The sequence below is a fragment of the Stegastes partitus genome, unplaced genomic scaffold (genome assembly GCF_000690725.1).
Source record: "Stegastes partitus isolate 25-593 unplaced genomic scaffold, Stegastes_partitus-1.0.2 Scaffold865, whole genome shotgun sequence".
Taxonomy (NCBI): Eukaryota; Metazoa; Chordata; class Actinopteri; family Pomacentridae; genus Stegastes; species Stegastes partitus.
This window is the reverse complement of record NW_007578596.1, coordinates 256,581-282,711: the sequence shown is the minus strand read 5'-3', so window position 1 is coordinate 282,711 and position 26,131 is coordinate 256,581. Positions and strand designations below refer to the sequence as shown.

The 26,131-nt window shown below is 43.8% G+C and overlaps 2 protein-coding genes across 4 annotated transcripts; one reads left to right on the top strand and one right to left on the bottom strand.

Annotated features, from left to right (window-relative positions):
- Window positions 1-1,087: 1,087 nt before the first annotated feature.
- Window positions 1,088-9,203, bottom strand: rmnd5b (required for meiotic nuclear division 5 homolog B). The gene is made up of 10 exons (XM_008293214.1): window positions 9,115-9,203; window positions 7,013-7,189; window positions 6,678-6,820; window positions 6,469-6,606; window positions 6,237-6,337; window positions 5,400-5,566; window positions 4,978-5,143; window positions 4,716-4,818; window positions 4,465-4,619; window positions 1,088-3,078 (listed from the first exon to the last, which is right to left on the bottom strand). The coding sequence occupies exons 2-10, from the start codon at window positions 7,149-7,151 to the stop codon at window positions 3,015-3,017; spliced, it is 1,176 nt and encodes a 391-aa protein (XP_008291436.1). The 5' UTR covers window positions 7,152-7,189; window positions 9,115-9,203; the 3' UTR covers window positions 1,088-3,014.
- Window positions 9,204-12,917: 3,714 nt separating this feature from the next.
- Window positions 12,918-22,523, top strand: LOC103365703 (serine/arginine repetitive matrix protein 2). Of its 3 annotated transcripts, XM_008293213.1 has the most exons (3): window positions 12,918-13,246; window positions 13,766-17,330; window positions 17,448-22,523. In XM_008293213.1, exons 2-3 carry the CDS (start codon window positions 13,845-13,847, stop codon window positions 22,014-22,016), a joined length of 8,055 nt encoding a protein of 2,684 aa, XP_008291435.1. In that variant the 5' UTR covers window positions 12,918-13,246; window positions 13,766-13,844; the 3' UTR covers window positions 22,017-22,523. The 3 variants fall into 3 exon arrangements, with proteins under 3 accessions (XP_008291435.1, XP_008291433.1, XP_008291434.1); XM_008293211.1 differs by having other exon boundaries at window positions 13,766-22,523; XM_008293212.1 differs by having other exon boundaries at window positions 12,918-13,306; window positions 13,766-22,523.
- The last annotated feature ends 3,608 nt before the right edge of the window (window positions 22,524-26,131 follow it).

The following is a 26,131-nucleotide window of genomic DNA, read 5'->3' as shown; positions in this document are numbered from 1 at the left end:
CATTCTTAATTACGGAGATAAAACCGGCTCCTGTCCTATTGTTGTTTGTTAATCGAGGCAGCAAATTGCTTTTTAAAAGGCTTTGAATTTAGCTGGTAGAAATCACTTGTCAAAATGTTAGAAGTGTAGCTGATGGCATTCACTCAAGGGCTCCGACGCCTGCCCACTCTGAAGGGGCTTAAAATCTCCAGAGAGCGAGAGCGCACCAATAAAACCCAAGGACAGGGGCTTTATGACGGAACGAACAAAGCGGGGTAGGCTTTTGGGACTAATGTGGCTTTTAGAGGTTTAGCCTTGGATCCTTATCGCAGCCTCTCCCTGCTCTCTCTCTCCCCCACCCCGAGCCAGCCCTCACATACCAGCACCTCCTGCAGCACAGACAGCAGAAAAGAGGTGGAGGGGCAGCTGGGATGGAAACGAAGGAGGATCCCTGTTTGCTCAAGGAAGAAAACACCTCTATGGAAACCATCAAATGTACAAACCAGAATGCCAAGTAAATCTTGGCAGGAAGGAAGGAAGGTTTAACACTTTTTTAAAAATCTAAATGTGCTATGGGTATAGATACACAGACGTGAGAGAAAATATATATATAAAAAAAAAAATAGTGCAAAAAGCAGAGAGCGCATGCAAGTCCATAATGTAGGTTTGTTTTTGTGCAGGGTCATAATCTGAATAGATGCGAGCTGCAGCTGACTCACGAGGCTCTTACCTTGGCATTTAAAACATTATATAAACTGGGGCTTAATATAACAGCACAGTTCCGGAGAGGTTGAGTGATTTAGTGAAGTGGGATGGGAAAATATTCTTACCTCTCCCATGTTCTCGGTATGTAGGAGTGCTGCAGCGCTGAGTCTCTGGTGAAATAACATGACTTTCGGTTAAATATTAGTGAATTTAGAAGGAGAAAAAAAAACAGTTCCTGCTTGTGAAACTCAAATTAAAAACCTCTGACATCTCAGAGGCTTCAAGGCTATTTAGTGCGACTGTTGACGATACAGCACCAGCGCCACCAAGTGGTAATGAAAGAAGGTTACGGCAGGAGCAGTCCACCACCAAACGCCAGCCACAAGCCTCGCAAAAAACCGACTGGAGTATAAATTTTTTATTTTAATTTCAGATGCAAGTATATGAAACATGTTAGAGGATAAATATTTACAATAAAAGTTGCATAACACACAAAAGCCGGAAATGCAAACATTCAGCAAAAAAAATGAAGAGGACAGAAGTACGAAGCGCTAGCAGTCTATCTGAAGGAACACTCAAGAGAAGCAATGAATGATTGTCAACCGAAGGCAGAAAACAGAGAAGAAGAAGAAAAAAAAAATCTCCCACACGAGGAACAAAAATGAACCCGGGATCAAATGTTAACCGAACGTGGTGTTGCAGATGTGAGCTATGCTGGTGCAGTTTGCTTGCTGAGGAAATAAAATTCGAAAAAAAATTGGCCTCACTTGAGTGTGAGGTGACATCACCATTTTCAAGAGAACACCAGGAACTTGCACTATTAGTATCGACCACCTAAACATACTGTATTTGTACATCCAAACGCCTGGGACGCCGCTGACACGCTTTCTCCAAGTGAAGGATGACACACCACAAAAAAAATTGAATAATATATACAAACCCCCGAAACTATCAGCCTCTAGAGTGAAATATGTGTAATCTTTGACTCCTTATATAAATTGTACAACTTTTAATACTAAATGCAAAGTGTGGTATGAACTGTTACAATGAGCCCTGAGGAAAATGTCTTAAATGTCACTACTGCAAATGAAAAGCTATGCAGCGGAGGCATTTTGTAGGTATATATTAAACAACAGCCACAACGATCCCCGTCCACAACAAGTAAAGCCTAATCACAAGCCCACAGTCACCGCAAATCAGACCATACGGCTACCGTCACACCAATTTACATCTCCAAAAAAACCACATGGCGTGCAAGCGTAGGATACACAGCAGAGTGAAAGCGAGCGATGGCACAACCGTGAAGAAGTTACGCAGTAGTGTTTTGATTGCGCGCGTCGCTGTTCCGAGTTTTTTTGTTTTTTTGCTATTTTACATGAGCCGTTGTGTTTTGTTGCGATGAAAATTAGGGACAAAAATTAAAATAAAAATAAAAAACACGTTTCACAGTAGTATATATTTTTTGTTTGCTTTTTGTCGTGTTTGTTAAATACATACATAGAACAAGACAAATGGCTTCTATAATGAGGAAAATCTTGCTGGTGCAGTCAGTCACAAAAAAAAAAGAAAAAGAAAAAAAAGCTGTTCCACCATTGATGAAATATTTGTTCTACTGATCAAACAGATGCATCAGCTGACAGTGACTTTCAAGCTACGTGAGGCCTTTATTACATAATGTAATGGGTCACAATCGAGAGTTCGCTTCCAGATAGACCTCCACAGTTCCCTTCACCAGCAAATAATAAACCTTCTACACAGTTTTGTTACTCTGTGGGCGTTCTCGTGTATAATAGAAGTTTATCCTGAAATCAGAAACTGCTTATCTACACCCACACTCTACACCCATTCATAATCATCCAACTGCTTCTGTCCAAAAACAGAAAAAGAAGAAGAAAAAAAACCCAAAAAAAAACGAAGCAGTCATCCAACTCAAACAGTCAATAAAGCCGAGAAAACAAACACTATAAAGTATTACATACTTTAAAAAGATAAGCCTATAACTCTGCAGGCATTTGCAAATGAGTTTCAATGAATGATCCGTTTTTCAGAGGTGCTTCTTCTTTGCGAGGATGCTCTCATTACTGACAGGCTCCTCGCTCTACTACAGGTTGTCGGTGGACCATCCCTGCTGTATATTTCGCAAAGTTGGAGGGTCCGAGGTGGGTTACAGGATGGCCGAGGCTGTCCAGAGGAGCACTGGGATAAAACCTTAATGCTTACAATAACAGGCCAGGAGGGCCAGGGACAGAGGAAAAAGGGCCAGAGCAAATGGTCCTGGAAACGCAAAGAGCTCCAGGTAACTTCATCCTTGATGAGGAGAGTGTGCGGTATCAAAAGTAGATCTGCTTGGCGTGTGACGGATTCTGCTCCATGGGGCAGTACGGGCATTTCAACCTGAGGATGGAGAGAGAGCAGGAACAGACTGTTAGTATTATCGACACTTTCAATCACTGCTGGTTATCGCCTAAAGCATAGCAAGAGCTCTTTGGTTATTTCTACCTTCTAGGGAGCCACTTCTTCCACTTGTTTCATACTTTCACTACAAAATTTTGCTTTCCAGAGAATATATTGGAAAGTCTTTCTTGTTGGCAGATTTAAAAAAACAAAACTGTGGCATCCATACTAGGGGGTCGATTGCAAAACATTTTTAAAGGCAAGAAAAAAAAATTACAGTACTCTTTAAAGTGTCATCACTCTTTCCGTTCCATTCTCTAATTTTGGACATAGTTCAGCAGGCAACTCTCAAATCTGGGTTAAATTACTTGAGAATATTTCACCATATATGAGCATCAGTGGCTCATGATTTGATCCAGGACGATACAACAAGGAGTGTTTTCAAATTATAGTATCATTTACATACAACCAGAGACTTCTACTCCTAATCAAACACTTTTCTATTTTTTTTTATTTTATTTTTTTTAGTTTCAGTATGAGCTGCATTTACAAAGTTAATACCATGTCATGCAGCATGCATGTAACTGGGACGTACTCCTACTTCCTAACAAAGCGTCTTAAGCTTAGACCGTCGCAGTCCAGCTTGTTTATACTCACATAAGACTCGATGACATAAATTAACAGAAGATTGTGGGTCAGAAAACCATGCTGTTTTGTACACTGCCAAATTAGACCAGATGTACTGGGACATCTGGGTATTTTTGGAATACTACATTTGGCATACAACGTGTTGGGACATACTCAGTCTTTTTCTGGTGTAGTATTTTGAATATAAGAACAGATACTGGGACACAACCAGAGATGTTAAACGGAAAAGACTTTCCACTTGTCCCACCCGTCCCCTTAAACAGCCAATCATCCACTTTGTAATGTAATGTAACATCCAGCCAACAGTATTGCTGCTATGCACTGAAACTTTGTGTGCAGTAGAAGGATAAATTGTGAGGGAAAAGTATTTTTAAAGTTGAGAAAAGACGCAAAATAAAGACTGTGCCACTCCCTATTTCTTTAGCAGTACAAAGAGTGTCTGAAGCACTCTGATTTTGATGTTAAACTTCTTTATGAACATGTGGAGAAACCTTATTTTGGGGCAAAGTCACAAAACTTTTGGGCTGTTTTCATTAGATCTGACTGGGGATCCGATAGATGGATTGTTTTATGTCCTGGTGACTATTGCAATGCAGCTACAGCTCTTCCCCATTTAGTTCAGATATGAGCTTGGTAGCCTGAAATAACTGCCCAGAAACATTACCAAGATGGCTGGCAAGTTGCGAGAGTTTCCTACAAGGACTTTGACGTATAAATCAAACTTTCTTGCTGACTTACTTCCCAGCGTTAGTGAGTTTGTTGAGGGCATCTCTGGAGATGACGTGGCCACAGATGAGCTTCATGGGAGGATTGCTCTCTGAGGTTTGCTGCCGAAGAATTGGGCAAGCGAACACAGAGTGGTACCAGCACTTCTTCCCCAGGTCGATTTCAATCTGCGTGAACAGGCAGGGTGTGAATTAACCGAGAGGTCAAAAAGAATGAAAAGGAATGTTAAATGTTTGGGTCTTTTTTAATTCCAAAGGACTTACAGGCAGCTCATCTTTGTGCGTCCAGACTCCGCTGCACTGTCTCTGCTCGATCACCTGCTTGATGTTCATCAGCACTGGCAAGGCCATGCATCCTGATGCAAAACTGAAACAGACATGGCAGTGTTGACAAATTTTCACTGAAGCTCAAATCTAGGACCAGCAAATATAATTACCAGATTCATCAATAAACAAAAGTTAATTGTATTGGTTTTAAAGCTAATCAGAGATGAGATCCACTGCATACTGTTCATGCTTTTCTCACCTAACACTTAGTGGAGACTCTACGGAGAGGCCCAGCAGAGCGCAGGCATCCCTGGTGAAGATGTTGCAGATCTCAGCCCACTGATTTGTCTCCAGCAGACTGCGGTACGGAGAATTCTCAATGCCATGACGTAGGTACACCAGACTGCCCATCAGGATCTGGATATCTGGACAAAATAACAAAAACAAACAATACTAAATTAATAATGCGAGCCTCATTTCATAATATTCATGTATTTGTCTTAGGAAACCTTTCATTTCTAATCATTGCGAGTAAATCCTGAATTGCTGTGTGGAGACACTCGACTCTTCTTGAGGGACAGCAACAGATTCTTCAGAGCGTATCAAAAAATGCTGAAACATAACTCGAGCATTTGTTTGTTTGCGTCAGCGCTGGCATAACGATGACTGTATGCTGCCTACCTCTCTGATGCTGCGAGGCAAAGGGCTGGAAATGCCTGGCATACTGCAGGGCCTCCATTTGGTTGCCGATTCCTCCACTCAGCAGGCTGATGAAGTACAAGCGATGCAGCTTGAACTCTAAACTGCTGTTCAGGTCCAGAAGGCGCTGCCGATTCGTCACGGCCCACCTAGGTAGGCGCAGAAACAAACAAGAAATCAGCTATTATATGTAAACATTCATGTAATAAATAGGATAAGACTTGAATAATCCAGGACAAAATTCATGTGTCAGATATTGCTCAGAATAAACAAAAATACAGAAGAAATTCCATGTCTTAAAAAAAGTGGAAAAGCAGAAAGCTGTTAACACGATACAATCCTGAAATACAACAAGATACAACAAGAAAGCTAAAATGTGACAACAGTAGAACAGGAAAAAGCAACGCTGGCAGTAACACTGAGATAATTAGTAAGTCACACATGATAATGAAATATTGCACATTACACTGACAATGTTGAACATTCAAATGAAATATTGCACACAAGCAATGTTACACATGATAATGAAATACACATGTAAAAATATAATATTGCGTATTACATACAGCACATGAAATGAAATGTTACACATGATACGGATGCTGATATTACAATCTACTGAGAAAAGTCATTTTGCAAATAATGTGATTTAATTGTTCAGATCACTCTATGGACACTATACGGGGAGCAAAGTGCTGCTAATCTCAGTGGAAATTCCTCAGCTGTATTAGGGCTGTTTAGAAATGTAAAGTCTTACAATAAAAATAAGATCATTAGACACAAACAGTAAAAAAAAATACAAATAAAACGACAACATACTCTAATGCCGGCCTGAGGTCCTGCATCCTCAGAGCTTCAAGGATCCTATTTAGCTCGAGGAAAGGCTGCTTCATACTCATGTCTATAACTACACCAGACTCCTGGAAAACAGAGCAAGTTCATATTAAATCATTCAGCTCATTTGCATTTCGATATATTTTTAATAGAGGAACGATCTCACAGTTTGTTAAACTACAACAGAAGCATAAGTATGAAGGCCTCAGCTGTTTACCTGACAGAGGTCCTCTGCTACACTGAGCATCCCTTGTCTGTACAGGTGCTCCACGATGGTCTCACTCAAGTATTTCTGTCTCTCTGGGGTGTCCCACACTGTCTCCGCCACCACAGCACTGATCTCTGCATCGAAATTCTACAGAGAAGCACACAGGAGGTGAAGTACATGCATGCGAAATGTTAAAGAGAGCTGCTGCCCGTTCTTACCCTGTCAATGGCTTTGCCGACTTTTGACACGCTGCCGTGGATGTCCTTATGTCGAGAGGCTAGCATCTGCACTGTTTCTTTGATATTCTTACAACACTGAGCCATAGTCTGGGATAGCACTGATAAGTCTGCATCTTGTACTCCTGTTAGACACAAACAGAAAAAGGGTTTTACTGCGCATGTCTACAATGACATGTGCCAGATGAGTTAGATTACTCCGCTGAGGAAGCACAACAACACACCATTTTTGTCCTTGGTAAAATTTTGTTAACTTTACTTGAATATATTCACCGTTGTTAGTGTTCAGTCACCTTCACGGTATCAGCTTTTCTTACCAAAAGCAACTAGCTGTCCTCGTATCTCGCAGACACTGCGCAGTAGTTCGTCTAGCCTCTCCTCAGACTGGTGGCCGTACATTACGAAGCGATGGAGCACCTTCTCCAGCTCCCGCTCCACACATGCACACTGTTCCATGATTCAGACTGGAACACTCACACACACAACAACAACACCTAGATTCAAGAGAAAAGACAGAACAACAGAACAAAGTCAGCGCCTGGACATTACTTACATACATTTTGGACTGTTTTTTAGTAACTGTGGGTGATATATACTCTGCATGTTTTAATATAAACAACCACTTTGATGTTTGAGATTTTCTAAATTAGCTTTTTAAACAACTTTGAGCAAGTTATTTAGTAAGTGGAACATTTTTACGTCGGAAAAATAAACTGCAGCTTTTCTATCCGTTCATTATTCTTATCTGCAGGGGGAAAATCAGGTCAGCATAATTAATGACCTCCTTTAAGTCTCCTCTTAGTTTTATTTGAGAGCATTTCCTGCTTTTACGTGACCTTAATTCCCCTTTCCATTGTCCTTCATTTCCTTTAAAAATCTGTTTATGTATTCCTGCATTGTACTTGTATTTATACACTGGATTGTTTAACTGTCTTCTATTAATCCTGATGATTTTATGACTTGGGTGTTGTGATTTAAAGGGCCTTAAAGCACATTATTATCAGCTTACATAACCGAGCTGCTACAATGATTCAATAAACCGATTAGTCAACTATTACATTAACCAACTACTATTTTGAACATCGAATAATAGGTTTAAGTAACAACAGGGTTCTTTGAGAAGAAAAAAAAGGCAAAATTATCTCTTTTTTTCTCATTGAGAACAATAAACTGAATATCATTGGGTTGTGCACAAAACAACACATTTTAGGTCATCAAATTAGGCATTGGGAAACACATTTTCTACCATTTTATAGACCAAATACCATCAACTAATCCAAAAAATAATGGCCAGATTACCTGACAATAACAACTTTAAATTGCAGCTCTACTTCACCTATCCCAGCACTGATATACCTGTGATGAGCTGATAACATATCCAGGTAATAAGTAACTATCATTTAAGTTGTCAGCAGTGTTATGGGAGTAGTTGGGGACATAGTACAACAATCCTGCTCTTGATTAAACACAACAGAAATAATAAAAATGCAGACCTACAAAAAGGAAATATAAGTTTGTGGTTCCAATGTCACAAATCAGTTCCCTACAGGATTTGACAAACCTCATTTTATTCTGTTAATCCCATGATTATCTCTGAAACTGGTCACTTCAGGAGGTACAATAATGCCTCCAATAAATGCCTCTGACTGCTGCCAGATAATGGTTTTTGTTAGACTAGAAAATGAGGAAAAAACAAGCCTCCAGTGTGCTGCCCTGATGCAAACTTTGCCCTGGTGTGTTACTGCTAACAACTAGCAAGGCCTAAACAACATTAGGAGCAGGCACACAGTGTACTCTGCGGCCTGGTGTTTACTAACCTCAGTGGCCGTTAACCACACTAAAGTACACTTCAATCATCGAGTAACGAAAGACAGCGTTGAAGGGTGAATTTGTCGGAGCTGCTGGTGTGCAAGCAGGTATTACTACTGTGTAATAAATACAGCTTTTAAGTTATTGATAGGCGCCGCGTTATCTCACCGCTTGTAAGCCGAATACAGAAAATGTCCACCTACCGTGAAGAGCTAGCTAACAGCAACGCTAAAATAGATCCCTATTTTAACACCGAAAATGCCATGTCGCTCGTTTCACCATAAAGGCTAACTGGTACACATTTAAAGCGCCACAAATTGCTAATCATGTCTTTTGATTGAATGCGTTAATTTGGAAGAATAGGCAGTCGCACGGCTAACATAAACAAACGGTATCAGGGTTGCTGGCTGCCTACAAAAGCTCGCCACTGCGGCTAGCAGCTAGTTAGCTCGTAGATGTTAGCCAGCTGCTCAGTGACAAGGCCCAAACAATTTCAGATAGGAATGACAACCCCTCCGTCCTCATCATTCTGCGTTATTCCAACAGCTAAAACGCCTACCGCCGTTCAAGCGAATTTGTGGGATATTTTTTAAATTGAAAAAACACTCACCTATCCTGCTAATTAGTTAGCAAACATTAGCGTTAGCCGCTTGCCTGTTATGGCAACACTTGACCAGCTGTCGTAATGCGGATCTTCCTGTGTCGCAGTCTGCGTTAGCGGCACATTTCAGAATAAAAATCTCCTTCTCTGCGACATCAAGGTCTCTGAATCATATTTCTGTCACTGGTGGTCAGAACAAGACTCCAGTGTTTCTACACGTAGCTGGTCATGGATGATGTTAAATAGTTTATATTCTCACGTGTGCAGCAACATATTTTAAAGCCATTAAATGCTGTTACAGTCTATTCTTGGATGTGATTAAGTAAAAGAGTACAATATATTACGGTAAGTTACATATACAGGGATTTATTGAAGGGTCAGTGTTGTTCAAAATGGTACACCTGGCACATTGGGATAGCTTTGTAATATTGTCAAGGACTAAATAAAATGACCCAGAACTAGTGTTAATGCATTGCTGAAAAGTGATTTTATGGGGGCGGAGGGTTACATTATAAAAGTGACCCCAAAAAGCGTTCAAACAAATCTAGAACAAATATTTGCAGTTTGATGCCACTTTATTTTGTAATTTCAAGTAATTATATGTCAAAAATAGTGCAAATCAAATCAATGCTCCTTTTGTGTTAAACAAAAAACAAAAAAAACACAACATATTTATTCTTGAATATGTTATTAAACAGCTTCCTGGAACTAAGCTAGGATGATCGAGTGTAGTCACGTGTTAATTAATGTAAAAGTATTACCACACCAGTAAAATCACCAGCTAGCTATTTGTAGGTATTTTACTTCTCTGAATATGTATATAATACTTTAAACAAATAATAAACATAGAAAATAGTGAATAAACAAGTTTTGAAAGCCTTGTTTTAAGAAAAAGCTGAATATAAACAGTCGTAAAATATTGTTAAATACTTTTTAATGGTTCACATCAGCGTTTCAGTTATGTAATTTCATTGTATAACTATTTCAATATAATCAAATGTTGACATGGTCTTATTAAATTTTTCAGCTTTTATATTAAAGTATAAGGTGTCCAATTCTCACGATAAAAGTACCAGTAGGATTTTTTTTTAAAGTGTTTTCAGGACATATTATGTTTAAGATGGAGTCATCATGTCTACGTTTGATTATTGTGTTTTACGTTTTTGAATCGAGGAACTAAAATAACACTGTAAATTGTTCCAGAAGACAAATGTGTCCCATTTAACAATACTTACTCTATCTAACAACTACCATCACTGATAAAGACAGAAATAACTGAGATAAGACATGACAGACCTTTATTAATCCAGAAAAAGTACAATAACATGATAATAGAGTTTCTAATGCAATAGATATAAGTATAGATAGATAGATATATAGATATATAGATAGATAGATAGATAGATAGATAGATAGATAGATAGATAGATTCTAAAAGTACAGAATACAATACGATACAATAGAGTGATCTAACCCAGACTCCAGCTCCACTCCCAGCTTCCTGATGAGCTTGTTTAGTCTGTTAGCATCGACTGCCTTCATCCTGCTGCTCCACAGTGAAGGAGACGACGACCAAGCGATCAAACATCTGCAGCGGTTGTGCAGAAGTCTCCTGAGGAAAAAACAGGCCTTTCTTGAACTTTCTTGTATAAATCCTCTGTGATTTCATTCTTGTCTGGTCTATTGTCTATGTGGACAGTGAGGTACTTGTAATCTTTAATAAACTCCACCTCTTTTCTTTTACTGCTGATAACATTCAGAGCCATCCTCTGCTTCCTTAGTTGTTGTGATATTGAGCTGCCGGTGAGTTCACAGCGCTCCTGCACTCAGCCTCCTGCCTCATGCTAATACAGCCCACAATGGCAGAAATGTCCAAAACCTTCTGCAGGTGACAGGAAATGCCACATTATCATATATCACATATCATATATCATATATATATATAAAAGGAAGGTTGTGTAATGTTTGCCTGTGCAAAGTTAATCACATCCTAAAAGAGCAACTAGGTCAGTTCAAAAAAGATAGATTTGAAATGTGATCTTCTGTTTATATTTTTGCTGTTTGTCATGAATACCGGCGCTTAAATAACTCATCATGCGACTGGATCCCTGTTTAGCATCACATAGCTCAGATAGAACCTCAGCAGAAACAGCGCCTGGGATGAATTTTAGAAATACTAAGTCAGGTTTATCTTGCTGTTGCAGACACATTTGTACATCTGCTCAGCATGTGGATGCTGAATATCAGCCTCTCTAACGAGCCCTTGCAGAGGTTATGATAGTTTGTCTGCTCACAGAGTCCCCCATGTAGCTTATTGTTTGTGCACAGCTCGTTTTGTGTGTTGCATTTGCTGTGGGTGAGGTTGGGAGAGGTCTTTGGACTTGAGCAGGCTGTGACTAATCTATCAGTGATGTAGACTAAAGCTCCCCATTGCTGAGGTGCTCATCATTCTTTCCCTGTGAGTCTGCTGCCTGCTGCCATAACCAACACTTTATCTCATGCTCTGCACACACATATGCTCTCAAACAAGTATGTATGTTGGTGTGTCCGGCCTTCGCATGTTTCCCATGTGAGATCTGCATGTATTTATAAAACATAAGCAAATAGTGTGTGGCAGTTTACTGTAGGAGCTCTAAATCAAGTGTATGATCCATCTTCTACTATTAAGAGCTTTGCCATCGGAGCCCCACATTATATACAAAACCACAGGATATCAAGTCTCTGAATATGAGTTAATAAAAAATCAGAGGTGTGTAAAAAAAGGATTTTCAGCTGCAGTCTCCATGAGTAGAACCATATTCAACAACTCCACCAAGGTCGAGGACTCAGTTCCCATTTTGATTGTCCCCAGTAAAAGTGCCTGTGGCAATGTGTGACACTGAGCCGAATTACATAAAATAGCCAGTTAACGTTCCAGTGTCAAGAGCAATCTCTCAACCCCTTGACAGCGCACATATAATACAGCCACAGCTTTATGCACTCATATGTTTTCCACTGGTTTGCCCTGGATGACTTAATAGCTGCGAATGAATGATAATCTCATGAGGTATTAGCCGAGGGACGGAGAGCTTATCCGAACTCACCGCCATCAAACGTGTCTCGACAGCATCAGCGTAGCTCAGAGACCACTGCTGTTGTAGCAACAGTAATAAGTACAGCGAAATGACACGAGTCCTTTTTTGTTTTGGCAGTTTTGACCGTGACTTAGAAGATGAAAAGCTTCGTCGGCTAAAACGGTCGTGGAGCAGAAAATTCCCTGACATTACAGGGGAAAACGTGACTTTAAACATGTGAGAGCCGCTTGTCACGTAAGTGTTGCCGGCTAACATGCAGTGCACAGGAGCTCTGCATTTGAGCCGTTAAAGTCGGGTGGTCTGTGTTGACCTTTGACTTCTTTCCCAGCTATACCTTTCATATATATTTATATACACTCACACATGCATACATGGGTGAAGGTAATCTATCCTTCCTTGCATGTACAGCATGCAAAACCTCTGGCCATGTGGACAATGTGTGCGCCATGTTTTGAACTCCCAATTTTTCTTTCTTTCCCTATCAGAATGCCCATAGGCAAACAGCTAAAGCTAAGGCTATCTGGCCCTGATAGTATGGGTCTATATATAGAGGAGCCCTGTGACTGATCTGGCTGTAAGTGTCAGATTCCAGGCGCACTCATCCGTCCTGGCCGGATCAGCACCTGCTGCTAACTATAAACCCACCCGCCCCCCTTTTGCGTCGCACCCAGCTCACACAGGACAGCCAATGCCCAACCAAGCCCCAGTCTGCAGAAGAAAAAAGATCCAGGTTGGGTGCAGTAAGCGCTTTCCCGGCTACCAGCTCTGAAGGGAGGGGCAGAAATAGAGATGAGAGTATTAGAGGATGCAGTGTGTCTCAGTGAGATGCCCCTCTTTGCTTTTTCTATTCAAGTCTGATAGATGGCAGTGCCTTTGACATTCTGAAGTTGTCTAGTCAGTGTGGCTCTGGCAGACTGACCTGCAGGGAGCTGCTTAGCTCTGGATTCAGCACACTGGTTCTGTCAGCTTGGAGGGTTTTGTGGATTTAAGAGTTTGTTGGATGAGGGGCAGATATTACAACACGGAGGAACTCCATGTCCTTGGAAAGGCTTCATCAGTGGCCAAAGGTACAGTAGCAGTCACTCTGCCGTTCTGTACTTGCAAGAGGAGCATGCTGTCTTTCTCTAGTGAGTCTGACATGTGGAAAGTTTAGATAAAGGCATTGGGCAGAGGTAATCTAAACATTATCTCTCCAGATGTCTAAGATGAGTTCATGTTTGTCTTGTGTCTTGTGAATTAACTGAGTTTTTGTTCTTCATACAAATTGCCTTAATGAAATCTTGTGAGTGTTTGGGCACAAATGAATTTCAGGCATGCAGCTAAAGACCTGTTGTCAAAGTAAATGTTTGTGTATTCTGTGGTGTTACTTTGCAGCTGCTTGCTACTGCTTTTTAATATACAATGACAGAGGTATCGGATTTGAGGAATTAGGTGATAGATGTTCTGGAGACAACCTGGCAGAATGCAAATTTAAGCTCTGTATTCCCAATTTGTACACTTTTTCTCTCTGTGATGTTCCTCAAATGCTACTTGTGGTATAAATGAATGAGTTACACTCCCTCCATGTGACCATATCTTATTTCTAGTCCAGGAACAGAGCCCAGAGCAGACTAAAGGAGCAGACTGGACTGGCCACAGTGAGAATTTGGAGCTTGTGGACTAGCGATGGACAGCTGGACTCTCCAGGGGGACAGCTACTCCTTCCTGCGCAGTGCGCCCCGCACCTTTTCCCTGTGCCATCGTGACGGCACTCCCAACCACGTTGAAATCTTTGACATCATCAACGTCCCTACTCAGCGCAACGCTATCTCTGAGACCACTTGCCTGTGTGACATTTTTGGAGACGACGGTGAGTCGCCATCCCTCTCAAGCAGCCCGGCTGTAGGGGCCATTGTCCCTTCCCCAAGGGAAGTGGAAGGGACAGCTGCTGCATCACCCCCAGTGGATGATTTGAACGACTCATCAGGCTCTTACCACACTGCACACGGCTCCAGCGAAGGAGAGGAGGGCTTTGAAGATTCAGGAGAAAGAGTCTACAGCCCCCCACTGCAGGGCGAGCCCTCAGAGAGGAGGCTGTCAGAGAGCAAGTGGCTGAGCTCAGGACAACCAGAAGTTCCTGAGAACAGTAACCCAAATTTAGAACCAAAAAGCAAATCACCAGTACCTCAACTTAGCACATCTAGCCCATCGTCTCAGGTCCTGAACAGTGGTGAGAGAACCCCCTCTCCTGGACATAACAGCCCCTATACCCTCAGTCCAGAGGGAAGACTGTCCTCCTTGTCCTCCTCCTCAGCTGAAAAAAGCCGTTCACCATCATCACCTGATCCAAAACAAGCACACTTAGAAGCTGAACCAAAGGGGATAACTCCTTCATTCTTAGACAGACCTAACAGTCGCTCAAATCAATCTTTAAGTCCAAGTCCCTCCCTTGAGCTTAGGAATCGTGTCAGCTCTTCTGAATCAGTGAACACCCAGTTTTTACCTGAGTCACAAATAGCCGAAGACTTGCCAGAGCCAAGAGCCAACCACTTAAATCAAAACATCAGTCCTTCACCTGAAAACTTTCCTCAGGATTTTACAGAATCAAACTTTGAATCCAGAGCCGTCCTTTCATCTCCTTTACATTCACCCAGTGCAGACTCATTATCTGAGTCAAGAGAAACACCAGTCTCTCCAGAGCTCAGCTCCTCCTTCACTGACACTCAAGCATCATCTCCTTTCTCTGAGCTAAGAGGGAGGGTCTCCCTACCTGATCTCTTTAGCAGAGGCTCCACACCTGAGATAACAGATTGCCCACACACCCCTGAGCTTATTTCAGACCTCTCTACTACAGAAAGAGACACTGCAACTACCCCTGAGAGCCAAGATACAAGGTTATCACTTGAACCAGACGGTGCTGTTTCTCCCTCTGCCCCACGATACACACCTCCCTCGCCTGTCATTTCAACAGCAGCATCTCCTGGGCTTGTGGAGAGCACTGCTTCACCTGAATTAAGAAACACAGGTCCCTCGCCTGGCCTGCTCTGTCCCGTCTCTCCGACCAGAACTGGGTCAAGAACCCCCTCTCCTGACCCCTCAGCTAAAATAAGACGTAATTCAACATTTTCTGAAACCAAGACCCAGGATCCTTCACCTGTAGTGACTTATAGTTTGTCTCCATCACCTGGAATAAGGGAAAGCTGCTCTCCTATAGAGCACAGACATACTGCTCCCTCACCTGAAATCAGGATTACAGCATCGTCACCTGAAGTCAGCAGGAAAGAGCGATCGCCTGAAGTGGAGACAACATCAGCCTCTCCTTTCCTTGAGCCTCACTTTGAGTCTGCCTCATCAAGGAACCTCTCCTCCTCACCACATATCACAGGTATTTCTTACTCTGTTGTTCAGCCTGAGGACAGGGACTCTCCCCCATTCCCTGAACTCTCTCGTCTCTCCACCCCAGAGCCTGACAGGACACGTATGTCCTCTGAAGCGAGGAGCCTCACCCCGAGTAGAGAAAGTATAGGGAGCAGTATAGCAGAGTCCACTGGTACACCACGAGACTCACCTCACATATCAGGCTTCACAAACTTTGTCTCAGAGTCTGAACTAACTCATCAAGTCGGGTTCCAAACGCCTTCACCTCAGCCAGATCATCACACTCCCTCACCTGAACTGAGATATCAAAGCCTGTCACCTGACAAGTATCACAGTCCTTCACCTCAGCAAAGAAGTAGAGATCCATCACCTGTTGCCTCAATTCCTGAGCAGAGGTATCAGCATTCACCAGCAACCCTCTGCACAGAGTACAACCCTCAGTACACACAACCTGCTCCTCCTGACAGAAACACACCTGAGGTTGAAAGGAATTCCTGTTCAGTTGATGTTACAGGAGCACAGTCTCCAACTCATTTGGAAAAACACAGCGTGTCACCCTCGTTTGAATCAGACAGGAGAGACGAATCACTTGTTGCTGAAATCAAAAGCAGTTCTCCAGTGGTGACAGGTTATTCACCTGTGTCTAAATCACCTGTCGTAACTGAAGAGGAAAAGGTAGACAGTTCACTGAAACATCAAAGCACAGAGAGAGAAGAAACATCAAAGGAATCAAGCAGTCAACATAAATCAACTGTAGTTTCCTTCTCTGACGAAACCCAAGACATTTATCACCCCTTTTATCAAAGAGAAGACACTTCTCATAATCCTGCCAGTGAAACCAAGTCTCCATCCCCTAATCTCATAGTGTCAAAGGACAAGAGTCCAAACATTTCACCTGTCCACACAGCTACATCCAACTCACCTGTGCAGAGACTTCAAAACCCCCAACCTCAGTTCACCTCCTGCTCATCAACTTCTGAAAGCAGCAGCTCATTAAAGTCAACTTCCACAGCCGCAAACTCGAGAAGACAGCTGTTGACCAAAGTTAGACGTGAAAACAGAGAGAGGTTTACAGAGGACATGTCTCGCCGCGTAAACAGAAGGCGGACTCCATCTCCGCCACTCACCAGGTTCACACCTGTCCACATCATAGCCCCTGAGAAGCCTTACAGACAGTGGCAGAACAGAAGCCGGAGCCCCTCTCAGGTTGTAGCATCCTCACCGAGTGGTAATTTAAAGAACGCAGTGACAAATAGGGAAAGCCCCGACGTTGCCCCTGTTGACAATAATAGCCAGGCCCACTGGGTGAGGCAAGGAAGGCAACTGGAGATGGGGAGGGAAATGCAGCTGGAGCAGGAGAGAGAGGTAGGTAGGGACAGGCAAATGGACAGGGAGGTGAAAAGAGAGAGAAAGAGGGAGGAGCGGGAAAGGGGGGAGGGTTGGCAGGGGGACGCCAGTTACAGAGGGGAACAGGTTGAGCTGTCATTCAGTGCCAGGAATAGAAAAGGACCTGCGAGTCGCAGTGCAGCTCCCACAAGCAGAGAGACCCGTCAGGGATTGCCAACAGTGCATTCCTATTCAGAGAGCTTGCTTGCCACAAGACAACTACAGCAACAACAGAGTCTGTTTAGACTTGCTTCTCAACAAGACGCCAGGGGTGGTAGCACCGGCAGACGGCTTCAACCTCCCGCACCCCAGAAGAAGAGCAGCGCTCCTGGACGCGTGGCCACAAACAGGCCCTGTAGGAGTTCCAGCTCCAGCATGGGAAGTGAACTTGATGAGGCAGACAATGAGGTGAAGTGGTTCACAGACTTGGCTTTCCACAGTCTGTCCAGCCCTGAAGTAGATTACCTCGACATGTACAACTCCAGCCACCGCTCATCTACAAACATTTCTCAACCATCTACCCAGGAAAGCCCAGCGGGGGTCAACGCTGCCTGGCCGGCCTATGCTGACTTCAGGGGTTCTGCACCAAAGCTGGACCATGATGAACTCTCCTTCCAGCACCCATATGCCTACTACACAGATGGCCTAGATCCATCTAGGCGCTATGAGTTGGGCAGCTTTGAATGCGTGGATGTTGCTGTGGAAAGAGAAGACTCCAGGAAGGTGAGGAGAGGAGTGCCAAAGAGGCAGATCCAGCTGAAAAGGAAGAGCAATGCTGAAGGAAAGCAGGATGAGAGCAGCGAAAATAGCAGTCCTGGGCTACCAGTGATGGGGGAAAGCCCCTCTCAGGAGAGTCCCCCCAGAGGGACTTTTTTGAGACAACACAGTACACCAGCAGCAATACAAGACTGCTACCCATCAGAGCACAGCCCTGAGCCTGTTCAACAAAATGAAAGAAAATCCAAACTCCAGAAATCTGCCTCTATGGATGAAACATGCACTAAAACCAAGATGGCTACTTGCCTCATTAAGAGTGTGCTGTCCAAGAAGATGCAAAGTGTTGATAAGCATCCTGATGAACAAATAGGTGAAGAAACAAGACCCAGTTTTGAGGAGATCAGCCCTCCAACTGAGAGTGTGGTGGCCTCGCTTAAAGAGTCCCCAAAACCCGATGCGCATAATCTGAGTTCCAGCCTTCAGTCCGATTATAGTCTTTCATCTGAGGGTCTGTCTGTGAGAGGGGAAGCAAGCACAAAGGATGAAGCCAAACCGCCCAAAAGCTTTGGAATGAGATCAAGTAACAGGCCTGGTTCATCCAGCAGCAGCAGGAGTGTTAACTTTTCCCTGACTGACAGCGAGGAGGCGGATTCTCAGAGCAGAACTGCTCCCTCATTAAGATCTGAAATGAAATCAGAATTGAAAGTGCCATTTGATAGCAAACAGACTGGAGCACAGCGAGCAGATGAAAGCAAAACACACGAAAGGGAGGCGGGTGACTCATCAAATGCCACTGCTGGGAACACAGGAGCTCCTTCTGCTACTGGAGCCAACAACACACAGGTCAGGATGACAAACAGAGACCAGGAATGTGAAAACACAGAGGACCATAAACAAGTGCAACAAGGTGACAAGAGCGCGTACATGTCAAAATCACAGGAGATTACACTTAAATCTGTGGAGAAAAAGAAAGCTTCCCTAAATGTCTGTCTCACACCAGAGGCAGAAAACAAACCTGAGGCTCCTTCACCAGAAATGTCCTTCAGAGAAAAGGAGGAAAAGATAGAAGTCAGTGCAGAAGAGAAAACAGAAGAAGACGGAAATGAGAATAACAAAGTTAAGGCCCCCATCCACAAAGTCAGAGATGTGAGGAGGCTTGTGAAAAACACATATAACCTGTCCTTTAAGGCAACTAGTGCTGCAATGCCATCAAATGTGAATGAAGAAAGGATGGACACTTTCAATGAGGAAAGACGAGAGGAGGTCACAGCAGGAGAGGAGAGGGAGGTAAGACACGAGATAAGGAGGGAGGAGAAGATGGAGGAAACAGAGGAGGAGTTTTGGGTGGAGAGAAAAGAGGAGCAGAAAGAGGAGGTGAAAGATTCAAAGAGTCAAACCTTTTCTCCACCTCCTCAGAGCAAAGGAAAGTCTCCGTCTGGGCCACAGCCAATGCAAATAGAATACAAAGCTGTTTGCTGGAAAGAAGACAAAAATAAAATGTCAGGCATCAAGAAAGAATCAGAGAAGCCAGGTGACAAACCCCAGGCTTCTTCAAAGCCTGTCACTGAGCCAAGCAGGGAGTCTTTGAATGCAAACACAGCAAATTCCACAAGAGGAGAGACAGTAACTGTCAGGACCTGTGAACACGATGTAAACATCACAGCAGAAACACAAGAGACAACGACAGAGATTCACAAAGTCTCAGACACTGAGGACAAACCTGCACTGGTTAGAACAGACAGAAAACCTCCTATGCTCGGAAGCCTCCCTAAAATGCACAGCAAGGAAAGAGAGGTGTCCACTGCTGTAGTGTTAATAAGGGAGGGGTCGAGCAAGACCAAGACATCTGCATCTCCAGCCCAGGAAGATATTCACAGTGCAATCCAAGCTCCACCTGCTTCACTTTCACCTGGGCCTCCTGGGAGCGGTGGCCACTCAGTTTCCATGTTGCTAAAGGAGAAGGGCTACCAAGCTGACATCGGAGCGGTGGTGGGCGACAACCAAAACACAGCAGGAGGTAAAGGAGTTCCCCACAAGCATGTAAACTGTCTGGAGATCCCCCTCCAGACCATCACTCCTCCAGATTCTGGTCGGACCGAGTCTCAAAGAGAGAGGACGTTCTCCTCCTCATCCACCACCTCTGGCCCCTCAGCAGTGACTGACAGCACAGACGCCCTCACAAAGACCAGAGAAGATGAGGGAGTTGGCATTAAACCTGCAGGAAAAGACGCTGCAAAGCAAAAAAGCTTTTCTCCACTTAGGAATACTCAGGAGCAAACTCCAGCTCTCACTAAACAGAAGGACCCAGGAGATTTTGAAGCAGTGAAACGAATGGATCCGACTTTCCCCCCGAGGTCCCCTGCAATTAGGAGATTCAAACCACAGCCAATTGAGGTTAAATCACTGTCTAAAGAACCACAGAAACAAGAGATGTCCACAAACTCTACAGGAACCAACAGGCCTCAAACTATTGAAGTTAAATCTATTGCTAAAAATTCTCAAAAGCCAGCTGTGCCTCCAAAGCCAAGCTGCAAATTTAAACCTGCAGATTTAGGAGCAGCACCGAATGAAGCACAGAGATCATCAACAGTGACTGCAAAGCCACAAGGCGAGGAGAGGTCTCAAACTATTGTAGTGAGCTCACCGACAATCTACAGGAAGATTTCCAATGAGTCCACATCAGCATCAAACTACTCAAGAAAACTAGCTGTGTCTACAGTGTCCAGCCTCAAACCTCCATCCAACAAAACGACGGCAACCACCATCTCCAGCCTCTCAAACCAATCAACGGAGCAATCAGAAACAGAGGCGACTGATGATAGAGCGCAGCAACAACAACCGACTGCCTCTCCGCAGAGCTCCAGATATGTACAAAAACCTATAACAGCCCCAACGTCAGCTCCTGGCTCAGGTGTAACTTCAGCTCCAAGTCACGTTCCTGACCCAAAACCAAGCCAAATCTCTGGACCTGCCTCTGCCAGAGTCACCCAGCCAAGCCAACCAGCTGCTGTGGATCCAGACAGCCAACTGCAGTGTCCCAGACCGGCATACCCTCACGAGCAAGCTATGCCGGTGACTTCAAACCACGCGAAACAACCCGCTGCTGTTTCCACAACACAAGCGCCAAGATACACACACCAGCCTTGCCGCAGATCTCTGTCCAGCGAGCGCTCCCACAGGACAGATGACCTGCGTTTCTACGCCTCGGATGACCCTCCGAGCTACGATGAAAGAGAGAGCTTCAGCCCACTCTTGCTTCCAGATTTGACCCCCCTGAGGTCGAATCGCTTTCAGCCCGCCTCCCGTGCTCCTCCCTGCTCCTGCTCAGCTGGCTGCCCCTCTCACCCAGGCCTCACCCCTCCTCACCATCACCGCAGCCCCCATAACCTCACCCCGCCTGCCCCTCCACACTCTCCGGGCCAGACGCTGCCTTACCCGGTGGCGCAGCCCGCCCTCCGTCCCCACCAGTGCAGACCTGAACCTCAGCCAATGAGCTACCAGCCCAGCTCTCCCAAATCAAACACTCTCGGTCCAAGCCAGCCACCGAGCATGTACCAGCCGCTCCACCAGCCTGCTCCCTGCCCCCCTCACCCCTCCCTCATGCAGGCCTGCTCTGCCGATCGCCCACTGCAGCCACCTCAGCACATTGACCCCCGACGGCCCCCTGTCCACAGATCCCCCCACCAGCAGCCACCAGGCATGGCCGGGGCTCCCTACAGCGATACCAGCCACAGCCACTCTCCTGGCCTTCCTCCCATGGATCCTCAGTACCTGTGTGGCCCTCAAGGCATGGGGCCTTCGTATGGCTCTGAATATGGAGGTGACAGTGTGTACTCAGAGAGCAGCTATGGACAGACACCTCGCAGAGTGCTCATGGATCCTGAAACAGGGAAGTACTTTTACATCGAGGTGCCTGTGCAGCCACTGAGGAAAATGCTGTTTGACCCGGAGACAGGCCAGTATGTGGAAGTGCTCATCCCACAGCAAGCAATGTCACATTCAGGCCTGTATCCTCCTTCAGCAGCACCCTACCCTCCCCTCCACAACCCCAACATGTACGCTCCTGCTCCACAGTACATGCCCTATGCGGCTCCTCCTCCCCCAGCTCACCCCCAGTCCCAGTCCCAGCCACCCCGATATCCAGAGGCCTCTGCTGCAGCAACAATGCACCCGAGCGGGCCTGGGGTCAGCTACAGGAATCCCTCTGGTCAGGGGTCCAAACCAGAGCCCCCAAACCACCCACCACTGGACCACAGCTACCTGGAGAGTATGTATTATGTCCCTACAGGGATGAATGCGAGCCCCAATCCCACCCCACCAGACTATTACCACAAGCATCCCCCTAACCTGCCCCCAGCAGGGGGGAAAAGGTCCTGAAATAGAGGGTAGAGGCCGCCTTCCTGGAGCCTGTTGGGTTTAAAATACACGGTGTATAAAGGGGGTGTCTAATGTTAGCCTGTAATGTTATTTGAGTTTTCACATTGCAACTGAAGACAGCAATTCTTTGGTTGTTGTTGATTTGCTGCTGATATGTTCTTTGCTAAAGCTGCTTTGAGAATGTATGATTCTTGTGTTAATAGAAAGTAGGCCTTCTTAACATTATTAACTACATTTTTTTATATATATATATATGATAAGAGAATCATATTGTGATGTCACCAGAAATGCACAGGCACTATGAATCAATACGTTTACTGACTTACTGATGTGTGTACCTTATCAACAAATATCTCCAAAAAGAAAAAAAAAAAAACTTGAAAATATTGTTTTAAAAGAACCTCATATTTATTTTATTATTGTGTTTCTCTAATACTGGATGAGTGAGTTTGTGCATGTGATGTCTGCAACACAATGCAAAAACGCCAATAAAATTTCACACATGCATTGCTCCTTTTTCTTGCTTCTATCTATTTTTGTCCACAGTGTCTTTCTGGAGAGTTATGTACTACACATAAGTCTTGCAAGACCATCATATTAAATGTTGTGGCTCGGTTGTTTTATGACTTACTGGTGAGATCAGCTGCTTAGTTTAAAAGTGCATTGTTTTCAGAAAAACAGTTCAAACTTTCATGCATTTTTGTCATGGACATACTGAACTGCATAATCAAATGTTCCAAAGTTAGTGGTTTTTGTAATTAAATGCTACACCAAGCAGTAAGAGATCTCACTAGAATGCAACTGGGGAGTGTTTAAAAAGGCTTCTGAGTTTGAAAGGAGGCCATGTGTACAGTCACTGGCCCCACTTCTCATGTTTGACTCAGTGTACCCAAGGTGTACATGCTGCAACACACTAGAAAGGCAACAATATGGGCAATATTTAACTAAATATCAGCTTTAGCAGTCCATTAAATGTGCAGATCTGTGATTATAGCAAAAGATACAGAGGCCTGGGTGATTAAATTTATATTAGAGAGTATTATTTTTCCTGGATATTCAAAGTGAGAGGAAGCACATTCTCCCTCTGCCTGTAGAGGGCGCTGTTCAACAGCTAATGCAAACCCTAATCCATAATATGCATTCATAAACGAAGGGTTTTTGTATTATTTTGGAGTTACAGGATCATATTATGTGGAACTTATTTAAAGCTAATTCTTAACTCACTATGACATTTGTCAAACAGAGAAACATTATTATATAGTGTATCCTATAGGTTTCAGTAAATTTGCAAAAGCACCACTGTGACCACTGGAGGGCGCCACAGACCAGCAGACCTGCACAGAAAGTCCCATCTTGAAGGTATGTCCAAATCCACTAACCTTCAGTGAGAAGATCCAGTCACAGCTTAATGATTTCCCTCTTAAAGTCCCTGTAAAGTGTAGCCAGAAGTTAATTTGTTAGTCCAGAAGGACAAAAGTGGCCTCTGCTTTCTTTGAAGTGGATGGCAGTAAAAATTAATGAGACGTCTCAGCAGTAGCTGTGAGTGGCTTTAACGTGTTTGTGGATGTTTGTGGATGTGCGTGCCTGAATGAGCAAACCACTTTTTTATCTTGAGAGTGTTCACATCTGGAGAGGATATAGCATTGGCAGCACCTGGCGAAATGTGTGGTCTCTGTTTGTGGGTCACTTCATACTGGGGAAAGCTATTTCACTAAGAAATAATTACAAATGGTCATCATTAGTAAGGCCGAGTAAGCTCCCATTTACTTAAAAAGGATGGTTTAACCCCTGAAATGTATGTAACTGAGGCAACCTGTCTAAAGTAATAAATTTACATGAAATAAAGTTGAGCCCAGACAGTTTCCTTACAGATTAAAATGGTGACTAAAATGTACAGCTAAACTTTATTGCTATCATTCTGCATTGTCACAACCGGGATAATGATTACCGACACACCTTAGGAACACACTCTAATCTGTGTAAACCTCCTGACACGCCTAACACAAAATCACTTCCAGACAAACAGACACAAACTTCCACATAGTTTGGGTTCGCTCCAAAAGCAGCTTAACTGAGTTACTTAACTTCTCCGAGTTAAACCCAGAGTCACCGTAAATCTGATGCAAAAACGACCTGCTCTGCAACGTTGTTCAGATAATCCTGTTAATCTCTTTGAAACAAATTGAGTTTGTTAAATGAAACTCAAATTCCAAAACCATGTGAAACTACAATCAGGAGAGCTAATGTCTGGAAACCGCCTCAGTCTGCAAATAGAAGCCCCTGAGACTGTCGACACACTGATGATAGTGATGACTGCATTGAATTTACAAAATATTAAATTGCAATAATATTGTAGCTCATCCTCGCTAATCATGTAGCATTAATCATCAGTTTCCAGGCACGTCGTGTTTGACTACGGTGAATTCCGATCGCGCATACACACAAAAACAGACACCATGACATCATTAGAAAGGCTCTGGGCTCTTTCCAGTGAGTCTGTTATTGTTATGGTTCTGTGACCACTTTTCTACCCCACAATGTGTCGACACACACACACACACACACACACGCTGTAGGGGTCCCATCATCCTCACCACTCCCAGGAGTGAGTGGGTGAGTCTGACCCAGGAGTCACGTTTGATGTGGACCCACCGGAGGGCTGACTGATCACTGGAAAAGTCCTCTCTGCATTGTCTTCTATCAGGAATGTAGAAAACAGTGGGTGGCATGGGCCAGGCAGATAGATAAAAGGCCGAGTTTTAAGTGATGATAAGTTAAAGTTGTTTGGAATAAAATGCGTAACGTGCTTCCTGACATTTTCCAGCGAGTTCCCTCCGCATGTGCAGCCAGAGATTAGATGTCAGTAGTTTTCAAAAGAAAAAAAATTTAACTAATAATGACTGTATCGCCGACTCAGAGAGAAATAAAGAAGCAGCGTCAGTCTGTCCATGACTCTGTGTGTGTGTGTGTGTGTGTGATGTATCGATCAAAGGGAAGAAACCAGATCATGAGGTGAATCTTTAATCCCTGTCAGACGCTGATATTAGTAACCTCTGTCTGGCTAGAAACTAGATGTGAACATAGTGGTCCATCCTTATTGATAATTGCAGGTTACTTCATTTGAATAATTGTAAGTGACCAGGCAAGGATCAAGTGTTTTACAATAAAAAAATTAAATCAGAAAAGAGACAAAGTATGAATGTGTTTTGCAAAGCAGAATATTGCTTTTTTTTCTCTCATATTTTTTCCTGGCCCATTTTGCAGCAGGAAGTTTCTCAGAGTTGGGAACCATCGTTATACACTGTCTGGTAGAGTCCCAGTCATCTGGGTCATGATAATCTTAGGAGCTTCAGTAAATGCAACTGGAACTTGTTTTCATTCTTGAAGACATATCACTTCTCATCCAAGAGGCTACTTCACTTCTGAAGTAAACTGAGGAATCCTGAAGAAGTTCTGAAGAGGCTTCTTGGAACTGAAGAAGCCTCTTGGATGAGAGTTGAAACGTCTTCAAGAACCTACAGGAGAAGTCCAGTTGATTTCTACTTAAGCTTCCAGGATTACCATGACCTGAATGACTGAGTCGACACAGACATAAAGTGAGGAAGTCTTTAAGAACCTAAAAGATAAGTCGTTACTTCTCATTTTTACTGTGTACCTGGTTGTATGCAGCCAGACGATGTCAGATTTTTATGTGTGTTTGTGCGTCATCCCTGTCTTCCTTTCATGTCTACCTGCAACATCATTTTTTCCTCCACTGTCTTAGTAACCTTTATTGCCTGATGCTGCTATGACACCAAAGACAAACTCACTGTATTTACTATAACAGGCCATAAAAAAAAAAAACACTCATAGCAATGTCACAGCAAGAGAGAGTGAAGGAAAGTCTCTCCTCTTTACCTGTACACTCAGGTTTGTGCCCATAAAAGGTCGTCTTCCAGGAGGAAGTGGGCGGGGTCACAGGGAACGCGCACGTGCGTGTGGGTGAGCGTGCACTGATTGTGACAGCCAGTGAGTGTAGTGAAGCAACAAAGATAAGAGAAAGGAGGGCTACACGAGGAGCCGTGAACACCTGAAACCGTGCCTTCAGGCATTCGCCTTGTTGCCCCGGCAACCAG